The sequence below is a fragment of the Mustela nivalis genome (assembly GCF_964662115.1).
Source record: "Mustela nivalis genome assembly, chromosome: 4".
NCBI lineage: Eukaryota > Metazoa > Chordata > Mammalia > Carnivora > Mustelidae > Mustela > Mustela nivalis.
Window position 1 is genome coordinate 23,141,239 of NC_139023.1, and position 12,970 is coordinate 23,154,208.

The 12,970-nt window shown below is 36.0% G+C and overlaps 1 protein-coding gene across 3 annotated transcripts in view; it reads right to left on the minus strand.

Moving 5' to 3' along the window:
• Positions 1–12,970, minus strand: part of CEP135 (centrosomal protein 135) — a 76,422-nt gene that overhangs the window by 49,753 nt on the left and 13,699 nt on the right. For all 3 annotated transcript variants that reach the window (XM_082728642.1, XM_082728640.1, XM_082728641.1), the window contains exons 7-10: positions 9,885–10,013; positions 8,212–8,427; positions 4,802–4,867; positions 2,161–2,299 (exon numbers count right to left, since the gene is read on the minus strand). In XM_082728642.1, coding sequence (XP_082584768.1) covers positions 2,161–2,299; positions 4,802–4,867; positions 8,212–8,427; positions 9,885–10,013 — 550 coding nt within the window. The remainder of the gene's footprint in view (positions 1–2,160; positions 2,300–4,801; positions 4,868–8,211; positions 8,428–9,884; positions 10,014–12,970) is intronic.

Sequence of the window (12,970 nt, forward strand, 5' to 3'; positions counted from 1 at the left end):
CAGTTTGCATTCCCATCAACAGTATAAGAGTGATCCCCTTTCTCTGCATCCTTGCCAACACCTTTTGTTTCTTGTGTTGTTGATTTTAGCCACTCTGACAGGTGTGAGGTGATATCTCACTATAGTTTTGATTTGCATTTTCCTGATGGTAACCGATGATGAGCAGCTTTTCATGTATCTATTGGCCACCTGTATGTCTATTCATGTCTTCTACCCATTTTTTTTACTGGATTATTTGTTTTTCCGGTGCTGAGTTTTATTAAGTTCTTTATATATTTTGGATACTAATCCTTTATCAGGTATATCATTAGCAAATATTTTCTCCCTTTCTGTAGGCTGCCTTTTAGTTTTGTTGATTGTTTTCTTTGCTGCGTAAAAGCTTTTTATTTTGATGTAGTCCCAATAGTTTATTTTTGCTTTTGTTTCCCTTGCCTCAAGAGACATATCAGGGTAAGTATGTTTAAATGCCAATGGACAAGAACAGTACAGACTTAAGTTATAGAAAAGGGAGAATATGTAATGTTTTAAAACTAGGATAGGATCCAGAGAACAGATGGAGGCAGTGGCCTTTCCTAAGATGGACACACTTCCATAGTAACAGGAGGGAAGATAAAAATGCACAGTTTAAGATCTTGGGATAGGAAACTGACAGAAGGCTTCCTTGAAGGCTTCCATTCTCTTAGGGAACCTGAAAATCGCCCACTCAGAATGGGAGGTGGAATGAGAGTCATAGGCTTATTAAGAATGTAAAACATTTGGAATGTTCCCAGCAAAGAGTGGGAGATCAAGTGAAAAGAAATATAGAGTAAGATTTCCATACATCATTGAGAGTGCTCCTGAAGTTCAGGACCATCTAATTTACTGCTATGTCTGGTGCACATGCAAGCAGTACTTAGTTGCTCATGTGCACGTGTGTAGAAGGTAAATATTTTGGTTGACCTGTGGTTGGATTTTTGGCACCCTACTGCAATTGCACCACAGAAAAACGGAGTTTCAGATATGAAAGATCACACTGAAATGATAGGCCATAACTAGGTATGAAAGAAACTACACTGCAAACTTTATACACAGGTCTAAGCACTTTAATGTATTAACCCATTTAATCCTCAAAAGAATGCTTTGGGTAGGTGCCATCATTAACTCCATAGACAGGGAAACTAAAGCATTAGAGAGGTTAAGTAATGTGCTCAAGTCATTGAGGCAGTAAGTGGAGAAGGGACCAAATAGATTATCCACATAGATGCTGAAGAGCCTAGGATACTGCCTCTTTTTAACATAGAACACTGGCTTTCTTTTACTTCTGAAGACACCTGGGAATTTGACAGCACCAGGCTTCTGCTCTTGCTGTTCCCTTTGCCTGGAAAAAATGGTTCCAAATCTTCATTTGGCTGGTGTCTTATCTCTGAGATCTTGGGTCAATCTCTAGCACATCTCCCCCTAATTTTAATACCTTTTATCATTTAAAATTGGGCTTTTTCATTTATGTGCTACTAGTTTGTCTAGCTAGAACAAAGGCTCCACAAGAGCAGGGACTTTGTGTATTTTGTTTACCATCATATACCTTAGTACCCAAAACAGAGCCTGGCACACAACAGGCTCACATTTGTTGAATGAATGGATGAATTCTTACATGTTTCTTAAACTAACTCATTTAGGGCTGTTACCTAGCAGAAAGTTGCCCTACCGGGAGAAAGAGATAAAAAGAGAGAAAGAGAGAAAGAACACATGGGAATGTGTTCTTTCAATTAATACAAGTGCATCTCCTTATAAAGATTCTGCATTTCATTCCCATGTGTTCTTTCAATTAATACAAGTGCATCTCCTTATAAAGATTCTGCATTTCAAATTTTCACTATTTCCGAAGTTTTCCTTAGTCTTAATTAATTCTATTATCTGCATTGAAAAAGAATATACTTCTTTTGGAAAATATTCAAGCATTCCCTGTACCAACTAGTCATATAAAAATATAAAAGAATCCTGTAAGGTTGCTGAAGGAGATTTTCCACCTATCTACAGCATCCAGTATGGTTTCTGGTATGTAATGAGCACTTTACAAATATTTATTGAATTTAAGAATGAATGAAAGGTAATCTACTAAGAAAAATATGTCCCGAGAGAATAACAATCACTTTTTAAAGTTATCGACATTTTATATTTTACCTGTAACCGCAAAACTTTCCATTTTTTTGTTAAGTCTTTGCTTTTCTTGTTCAAGCTGATGAACAACAGTTTCCAGATCTGATTTTATAAGTAGTTCATCACTCAGTCTCTCCTTTTCTTTATGGCATAAATTTAATTCCTGTAAATTTTAATACTATAGTTAAGATTTCTAGTAACTTGAAAAAATATTATAGAACTTAAAATTGATATTTTGGTAAGTACATTTAATTAAGGGTAAGTCATATACATACAGACACATACTTAGTCAAATACATGGGTTCAACTAAAGCTAATTATCAACTGTGGCTAAAAGGACCACAAAACCCAAATATCAATAGGGCTCCTTTCTGAGTAGTAGAATTATTAGATTTTATTTTTTCTTAATTTGCTTAGCATATTGTCTACTTTTTAAAATAAATATGTACTTTTGCAATAAAAAGTTTTAAAGCCTTTTTATTTTTAAAATAAGGCAGAAGTATACACAGTGCTCTAAGATTATCATAGGTATCACTGGTATTGTCTCAGGCTTATCTACACAACAAGAGCAGTACCTGGTTTCCTGGGGCGCCTGGGAGGCTCAGTGTGTTAAGCCTCTGCCTTCAGCTCAGGTCATGATCTCAGGGTCCTGGGATCCACATTGGGCTCTCTGCTCAGCAGGAAGCCAGCTCCCCCCACCCCTCTGCCTATCTCTCTGCCTACTTGTGATCTCTCTCTCTCCATCAAATTAATAAATAAAATCTTAGGGAAAAAAAAAGCAGTACCTGGATACTGAGGATTCATGGGTGAGGATGAAACTAAGGCTGAGAAGCACTCCGCACAATGTCTAGAACATGGCAAGTGCTTAATAAATGTTAGCTACTAATATCATTAGTATTCATCTTAAAAATACTAATATAGCAGTAGTTGGAAAAAACAAGAAAGGTCAGAAAGTAGCTATAGCATCCTTGTCAGCCAGTACTACTGAGACTTGGTCAGAATCCGAGACAAGCATTACGAATCGCACTCGAGGGTTTATAGCGTACAAACAATAGCAGCAACCCCAAATCCCTGCCCTCACAGAGTTTAGTCTGTTAGCAAAAATACCATCAAAACATCTACTTTTTATTTACTGACCTCAGGGAAGAATTTCACAGTATCTATGAGTTCAAGAATAGAAAACATTTAAAAAAAAAAAAAAAGAGTGGACAACATTTAGCAGTTTTAGTTAATTCAGTTATTCAATACTGACTTGAGTAGCTGCAAATGAATAAAAAAAGAAGTCACTGTGATTCACAGTGAGCATATAAAAACAAGTGTTCAAGCACGTACAGTGTGGCGGCATATCACAATGGCTTCATTTCTAAATTTGCCTTACACTATCAGAACATTGCCACTACACTGTATAAGACTATATATAATGAGAAAACTGGAAAATTAGTATTAGTCTTATTTTCTAATCTTAAAAGAAATTTATCCAATTTAACAAGCTACTAAAAAAAAAAAAAAAAATCCCCAATCATCTTTTAGGTGACTACCCAGGAGTTTTCTTTTCTTTTTTTTTTTCACCTGGCAGTTTCTAACTGGAAGCAAGATGTCCTGTCAGTTCTAGACTATAGAACTATATGCTACATCTGGGCTTATGCTGGGATGATTACTATTTTTCTTATTTGAAGACTACCAGAAGACGACAAATATTACCTAGAAAAATGATTTGCGCTACCAAACAAAGCTATTAAGAGAGGACTGAGTGTTTTGTTTTGTTTCTTAAATTTTATTTTTAAGTAATCTCTATACCTGACATGGAGCTTAAACTTACAACCCTGAGATCAAGAGTCACGCTCTAGGGGAGCCTGGGTAGCTCAGTAAGTTAAATGTCCAACTCTTGACTTTGGCTTAGGTCATGATTTCAAGGTCGGAAGACTGAGCCCTGCAATGGGCTCCCATGCTCAATGAACAGTCTGCTTCTTATCCTCTCCCTCTCCCCCCACTCACATACACACATGCGCTCTCTTTCTCTAAAATAAATAAACAAAAATCTTAAAAAAAATGAGTTGCCCACTTCGACTGAGCCAGCCAGGTGCCCCAGACTGAGTGCTTTTAATAAAAGTCGACAACTTTAACAAATAATTATCAATTTTTAGTTTTCATACTAGCAAACTGACCAGTCATGAAGTAATTAATATGAGATTAAAAAATTATAAATACAGAAACAAAATGAAATACATCCATGGTGGAATATTACCAAGCCATAAAAAGTAAGTACTTGGATACATGCTGTAACAAGCATGAAACTAGAAAATACTGTGCTAAATCAAAGAAGCCAGACAAAATGGCCACATTATGTGATTCCATTGGTATAAACTGCCCAGAATATGCAAGTCTATAGAAATAGAAAGATTAGTAGTTGTCAGAGGCTGAGCTGAGGAAAATGGGGAGGGACTGCTAATGGGTATGACGTTTCTTTTTGGAGTGATGAAAATGTTTTATTACTTGATCATCAGAATAGCTGAAACACTTCATGGTTACACCAATACCAGTGAATTAAATGTTTAAGAGTGAATAGAATAATGTGTAAATTATATCTCAATTAAAAAATATGTAAAATACAGCATGCAAATTTTCTTACCAAAATTTCTGGTGATTCAACATGACCTCTACTTACCAGCTGAAGTTTTGCCATTGTTTCTTCAAGATCCCGCATTTCAGAAAGCTTTCTTTTAATCTCTTTCTAGGAATAAAAAACTTATTAGATACAAACCTAAAAATCAAATATTTATCACTAAGTCACACTGCAAATAAGACCAAGTCATTTTCTTGAGTCGTCTTTCTTCTCAACAGTGAGATGGGAAGCTTTAGCTGTTTTAAGGCTCAATTTCAGTGAAGAGGAGACAAAGTCCAGGCTTCTCTTTAATTTCTTGGTATCCTGAATGCTTATGGGGAGATATCTTTTTTTTTTTTTTAAGATTTTATTTATTTATTTGAGAGAGAGAGAGAGAATGAGAGAGAGCATGAGAGGAGAGAGGTCAGCGGGAGAAGCAGACTCCCCGCTGAGCAGGGACTCTAATGTGAGACTCGATCCTGGACTCCAGAATCATGACCTGAGCTGAAGGCAGCCGCCTAACCAACTGAGCCACCCAGGTGTCCCTATGGGGAGAGATATTTAACATCTGAAACGAGAGGGCCCACTTAAAAAACCTACTTTGCCTGTATACTTGTAGGACCTTCCTTGAACCTTGATTTTTTGGGTTTTTCTTATGGCATTGTTATTTCCTAACTTTCCTATCTTATTTGATTTCCCTCTACCTGCTACTACCAATGTGGAACCTTTATACAGCAAATGAGAGCACTGAATACCAATATTAGAATATTTTGACCCAATGTGAGCCAAAATGTCATTCTTGAACACTGTAAATGGGACCTGAGAAGCAATGTTCAGTATGTTGTGTGCATGAGCAGAGAAAATGCAAAACAAAGTAGAAAAAGAGAGGAATGAGCTATAGGAATGTTCCAATGAAACTAGAGCCACAAAAAATTAAAATAGCTTTAATTATGCTCTCAATTTTATTTTTTTAGTAGTCTCTACACCTAATGTGGGGCTTAAACTCATGACCCTGGATCAAGGGTCACATGTACTTCCAACTAAGCTAGGCAAAGACTCCTATATTCTTCATTTGCAAGACTCTTTTGGCTACCCTGGCCTCTTGAGATTTTATAATTTTTTTTCCATTTCTATAAAAAATGCCATTGGGATTTGGATAGGGATTGTACTGAATCTGTAGATTGCTTTGGGTACCACGGACATCTGAACAATATTAAGTCCTCCAATCCAGGAACATAGGATGTCTTCCCATTTATTTCTCTCTTCTTCAATTTTCTTCAATAATGTTTTATAGTTTTCAGCATATGGTCTTTTGCCTCCTTGGATAAGTTTATTCCTAAGTATTTTATTCTTTTTGATGCTATTGCAAATAGGATTATTTTCTTAATTTATTTTTGGATTTTAATCATTTGCATATGGAAACACACCTGCTTTTTTGCACTGATTTTGCATTCTGCTGAATTTATTAATGCTGGTTTGTGAAATCTTTAGGGTCTTCTACATTTAAGATCATGTCATCTGGAACATAATTTTACTTCTTTCTTTCCAATTTGGATGCCTTTTATTTCTTTTTCTTGACTAACTGCTTTGGCTAGGATTTCCGATATACACGAAACAGAACTGGAAGAATGGGGTCCTAGCATCACTGCTGATCCTAGAGGAAAAGCTTCAATCTTTTACCACTGAGTATAATATACTGTGGACTTTTCATATATGGCCTTCATTATGTTGAGGTATATTACTTTTATTTCACTAATTAGTAGAAATGACATTGTACAAAAGTGATTCAATGATAGAGTCCTGATGCTCAGACTAAGTTATACCCATTCCTGGGATAACATAAATACTTCCAAAGTATTGTGTAAAAACTGTGGTATACATGTAGTTTTCATGTATCCATATCTGAACTCTTAATTTGGATGTACATTCCTTTTTTAAGAATTATCTACCTGACAACCTGTGTGTGGTCTAAGTATCTCATGACCTTTCCTCTTTCACCTTCCCTCTCACAACTGTTTTCCCCCCACTTTTTAAAGCGAAGTCATGCATCTAATGTCATTCAAAATATGAAAAACTTTTGAAGCACCAAACATAAAGATAATCAAAGTTTATGAAAGATATGTATTAAGATATGCATTAATAAGATGTATCTTATTAAGAGATATATTTCTAATAAAATTTCACTTTTCAATTCAGTAGGTATCAGCATTTGTGCTATATTTGTCACTTTGATCCACCAATTACTAATAATTATATCACTATTCAGAGGAAAGTGTTAGCACTTTGAACTTTGTAGTCAAAGGACTTTTTTTTTTTAAAAGATTTTTATTTATTTACTTGACAGAGAGAGATCACAAGTAGGCAGAGGCAAACAGAGAGAGAGGAGGAAGGAGGCTCCCCACTGAGCAGGAAGCCCGATGGGGGCTCGATCCCAGGGCCCTGGGATCATGACCTGAGCCGAAGGCAGAGGCTTTAATCCACTGAGCCACCCAGGTGCCCTGTCAAAGGACATTTTTTAAAATAAAAATTTTTAAATAAATAATAAATAATTTAAATTCATGTACTTTTTATTGCAGAGATGTTTGATAGAGTGATCATGAAAAGATATTTAAGCATAAATATATTAAAATAGGATAAAACTGTGGAGATTTCAAGAAGAAAGAGTCATTTAGCTGTATGTAAAAGAACGAAGTGACAGTTTTAAGAGATCAGTATTTACAACAGACTGGAAATTACATCTTTCATTTCTATATATATACTCATTATTATTTTTTAAAAGATTTTATTTATTTTTTTTGACCAAGTGAGAGAGGGAATACAAGCAGAGGGAGTGAGAGATGGAGAAGCAGGCTCCCCGCTGAGCAGGGAGCCCCATGTGGGGCTTGATCCCAGGATCATGACCTGAGCAGAAGGCAGACACTTAACGACTGAGCCACCCAGGCGCCCCTACTCATTATTATTGTTAAAAGATTTTATTTTTAAGTAATCTCTACACCCAACGTGGGGCTCAAACTCACAATCCTGAGATCAAGAGTTGCTTGCTCCTCCCACCACAGCAGGCAGGTGTCCCCTTTCATATCTATTCTAAACTTAAAGATGAAAAATGTTTGCTACCAAATTAAAAATGTGTTAAGTACAAACACTATTTCAGAAAATAAAGAGATCATGAGCACAAAATGACACAGAGGACAAACTTCCAAAGCTTGTTCACAATGTAGAGATGAAACTCTTGAGGAAAAATAGGACAAAATCTATAGGAGAGCTATCCTAAGAAAAGGTGTGCTTTAGAAAGATACCCAAGGGTGTAAAACTTGAAAAAAAAACTTCGGGAAAAAAAACTTGAATTGTGAAAAACTTCGGAAAAACTTGAATTGTGAAAAAAACAAACCAAAAGACCAAATCAGGTATCAAAGGGGGCTTACGCTCACTATATTCCAGGAGAATCAGCAAATGTTCCCACAACCTAGACATACCTTTGCTTCTTCAAGTTCTTTATCAGCAGTCTCAAGCACTTCTTCTTTATGTCTTTCTAACTGCTGTGCTAACTGGTCTATTTCAGTTAATTCCTGGCAGAGTTTTTCATTTTTGTTACTTAAATTAACAACTTCAGTAGTCACTGTTTCCTTGGTTTCCATAAGCTCCTGTATATGCTTCTCCAGGTCTTTATTAGCTCGCTGAAGAAAGTCAACCTAAATTGAATTTGTAATTCACAGGTTTATGAATTCCAAAATTATCCTAAATACTGAACTTTCAAAAATATTTCAAAATGCTGGGGGTATAGCTCAGGGGTAGAGCATTTGACTGCAAAAATATTTCAAAATGCTGTATTTTTTTAAATAATGAAAATTTAAACCACAGCTATTTTACAGGAGGCAATCCTATACTACTTTGATTCACAAAACTGACAGTGTGGGGTGTAATAAAAATATATAGCCATTGGCTTCCAATCTTTAAACAGGAAAGGAAAGGAAAAGTAAAACATTTGTGTGAACTTTTTCCCAAAACGGAGTTCTAAAATTATGACAAGACTATCACTACAATGATACTCCTACTCTAGACTGTGCTGTCCAATGTAGTAGTCACTAGCATCCACGTGTGCACACTGTGGCTCCACACAACTGAGAAGTGCTATAAATGTAAGATAGACACAAAGTTTCAAAGACATGGTGCAAAAAAGAAAGAATGTAAAATATCTCAACATTCATATTTTACAACATTAATTATACACTGAAATTATATTTTGGATATACTGAGGTAGATACATTATTAAAATTAATTTCATCTGTTTCTTTTTATTTTCTTAATCTGGCTACTAGAAAGTTTTACAGTTTTATGTTTTACATTTTGATCTGAGATTCATTCTCTTCTCTTTTTTTTTTTTTTAAGTGGGCTCCACAGAAGCTTGAACTCATGATCCCGAGATCGAGTCCTAAGCTGAGATCAAGAGTTGGTCAGATGCTTAGCCAACTGAGTCACCTATGTGCCCCTAGAAAATTTTAAATTACGTAAGTGGCTCATATCATATTTGTACTGGACAGCACTGCTCTAGAGCTACTGCCGATATTCCCGACTTGGTCTATTCTGGTTACAGCCCAGGCAGCAATGACGGGTCTAAATTTCTCAAGGTAACATAATATGCTTTATATAACTCTCCTGTTCTTCTACTCTTAGGTCAAATGCATGGCAAGGGAATCTAATGCATTTTTAGCTTTTTCAATTTCTTTTTAAAAATCTTTTTTTACATTATAAAACAAAATTTTAAAAACAATGAAAATCAAAAAGAGTATCTCATCACACAAAGATAAACTCTTAGTATACTTCGGTATATTCTCTTCCAGTGTTTTCTCTCTTCAAGCTCATATGTACAATTTTAAAAAGCAAACTGAACATCACACTGTGCTTACAGTTTATTCACTTCTTTTAAATACTTAACATTATGGTATATATTTTTCTGCCTCACTAAATATTCTTTTTTTTTCATTAAATATTCTTTAAAAACATGATTTTTCAATAACTGCATCCTATTTCTGGACACTTCAAAAATTTTCCTACTGTAAATAACACACTAGTTACTTTTACAAACATGGACTGTTATAAACATTTAATAATTTTACATACTCAGTGAAATAATTATAAAAGTCATTACCTGAATATTTAAATGAGCAATAAGCTTTTCATTGGTCTTATTTCTAGACTCCAGAGAGAGAATATCAGGGGAGCGGCCACTGTCCAATGCAACTGATAGTCGTTCTATCTCTCGTTCTCTTAGTTCAATCTGAAGACATAAAGTCACGTTATTAATTTAAAAAATTTGCTTTGAACTGAAATAATTAACACTGTATAAACACTTACTTGGGTATACTTTCATTTTTCTTATGTTTCACAATGTGTGTAAGAGATTAACATTCATATATGTACCCATGAATGTAGCATATTATGAAATGTATACACTCAAGCAAAAAATAAATACAGAAAATTTCAAAATGAGAATGCCAACAAAGATTTTTCTTTTTTTTATAGACTTTACTTATTTATTTATTTGACAGAGCACAAGGAGGCAGAGTGGCAGGCAGAGGGAGAGGAAGAAGCAGGCTCTCTACTGAGCAGAGAGCCCGATGCGGGGCTCGAATCTAGGACCTGGGATCACGACCTGACCCGAAGGCAGCCGTTTAACTATCTGAGACCCCCAGGTGCCCCTCAACAAAGCTTTCATAAGTATTTTTACTGAACAAATTCTTCCCAATTAACTAATTTTTGTTCTTTTTTCCTCCCTCCTCCATGATTAGGCAATGTTTATATAAAAAGAAACTGCTGGGCACTAGAACTGAGTCTGAGCTACTTCAGTGCCTAGTACTGAGTAAATGCAGAATGAACAAATTGATGTAGGATACAAAGAATTGCTAAGAAAACTCAGTATGGAAAAGGTCTGGAAGTTGGGGTGAATTTAATTAATTTCTATTATTTAGAAAACAACAGGGGTGCCTGGGTGGCTCAGTGGATTAAAGCCTCTGCCTTTGGCTCAGGTCATGATCCCAGAGTCCTGGGATCGAGCCCCGAATCATCGGGCTCTCTGCTCAGCAGGGAGCCTGCTTCCTCCTCTCTCTCTGCCTGCCTCTCAGCCTCTATCAAATAAATAAATAAAATCTTTTAAAAAAAGAAAACAAGGGCGCCTGGGTGGCTGAGTGGGTTAAGCCGCTGCCTTCGGCTCAGGTCATGATCTCAGAGTCCTGGGATCGAGTCCCATGTCGGGCTCTCTGCTCAGCAGGGAGCCTGCTTCTCTCTCTCTCTCTCTCTCTCTCTCTCTGCCTGCCTCTCCATCTGCTTGTGATATCTCTCTGTCAAATAAATAAATAAAATCTTAAAAAAAAAAAAGAAAACAACACACATAAAATCACAGAGATCACTATCAACCATGATACTCACATACTTGATTTTGGAAAAACCCAAACACTTTATAGCTATGGGTTTTGGAGTTTTTGTTTTTTCAAAAAATTGAAAACGAAAGCAAAGCCTTCAACTCAACAATTCTAAAGCACAATTCTTGGTATATGAAGAATAAAATATGATCTTTGACTTTCAGGTACATAGTTTTACAGGGAAAACTAGCAAGTAAGCCAGTAATTACTATATAATGTGTTGTTCAGTGGTAGAATAAAGAGGTATATGGCATTAAAGCAGTTAAGGGAATAAAGTGATTTACTCTCCATGATATATTTATATGTCTATGAAAACTAGTGAAGGCTTTAGCGAATAGATATGTATATTTCTCTTCATATGCTATGAAGTGAAAAAAGGAGGAATGTTCCAGGCAGTGACACAGAAGCATAAAGCCACACAGTATGACCGAAGGAGCAGAGATGGCTCAGTAAGACTGGATTGTAATGTTCAAGGAAACTTATGGTTGGGTCTAAAGAATCAGGCAGGATTTAACTATGATAAGCTCTGAATACTTTGCTAAGGAGAAAGACTGTTCTGGACTAAAAGATGAGTAAGAATAAAACTAGATGAAGGGAGGCCTATTGGAGAAATGTATGAGAGATGAATAAGGTATAAACAGTGAGTAAGTGAGAGCAGAAAAAGTAAGTTTACATAGTACTTAGAAGTGACAGAACTTGATGAGTGGTAAGTGAAGGGAAGAGAATGAGACCTAGAAAGACTACAGAATGTTGGCTTGGGCAGATGGTGATGCTACCAAGCAAAGTAGAGAATATAGGAGGGAAAGCAGATTTGAGGTAGAAGATAACAAGTTCAGTACTAGACATATGGTACAAAGAGCTTTTATCCGAGCAGAAACTCCCAGTATGAAATTGTATGTATGGGTCTGGAGTTCTGTAGAGATTTGAGCCAGAAAGACTGAAAAGTTATAAACATTCAGGGAATATTTTATTTTATTTATTTATTTTTTTTTTAAAAGATTTTATTTATTTATTTGACAGTCAGAGATTACAAGTAGGCAGAGAGGCAGGCAGAGAGGAGGAAGCAGGCTCCCTGCTGAGCAGAGAGCCCGATGCGGGGCTCGATCCCAGGACCCTGGGATCATGACCTGAGCCGAAGGCAGAGGCTTTAACACACTGAGCCACCCAGGCGCCCCTCAGGGAATATTTTAAACCAAGAGAGTAAATGAGGCCTTCTGAGAAAATGTACAGGGGAAGAGGGAGGGGTCGAGAACAGGATCTTGAAAAACAGTAATATTTAAGAGAACAGGTAGAGGAAGAAAGCAAAGAAAAAATGGTAAGAGATTTTTTAAAAAGGGAAAACTGAAAGAAAATGAAGTAATGAAAGCATTTTAAAGAGAAATTACCAATAATGACAAATACTACAGAGGGGTCAAGAAATTAAAGTCTAAAAATATCCTTTTGGATCAAGCAATTAATGTCACTGGTGTCATTAACTAGACCAATTTCTGTAAAAGGAGACATATGCCAGAACGTGATAGGACAGCAGGAGGTGAAGAAGTGGAGATAGAAGAGTAAGACTCTTTAGAGAAGTCTGCGTGAGGGAGGAGCAGGCATCAGCAACAAGGAGAGGTAGTTAAAAGAGATCTTTTTAGGGGATGTTAGTTATGACCACAATAGCACCGCTTTCTAGGACGGTTAGGGAGATTAAAAGCATTACTAGTTGTAAAGTGGATTGAAGTGTTTTTTAAAGAAGGAAAAAAATTAAAAAAAAAAAAAAAAAAAAAAAAAAGGAAAGAATATCGATGAAAGCAAAAAAAGACACCTGGGTGGCTCA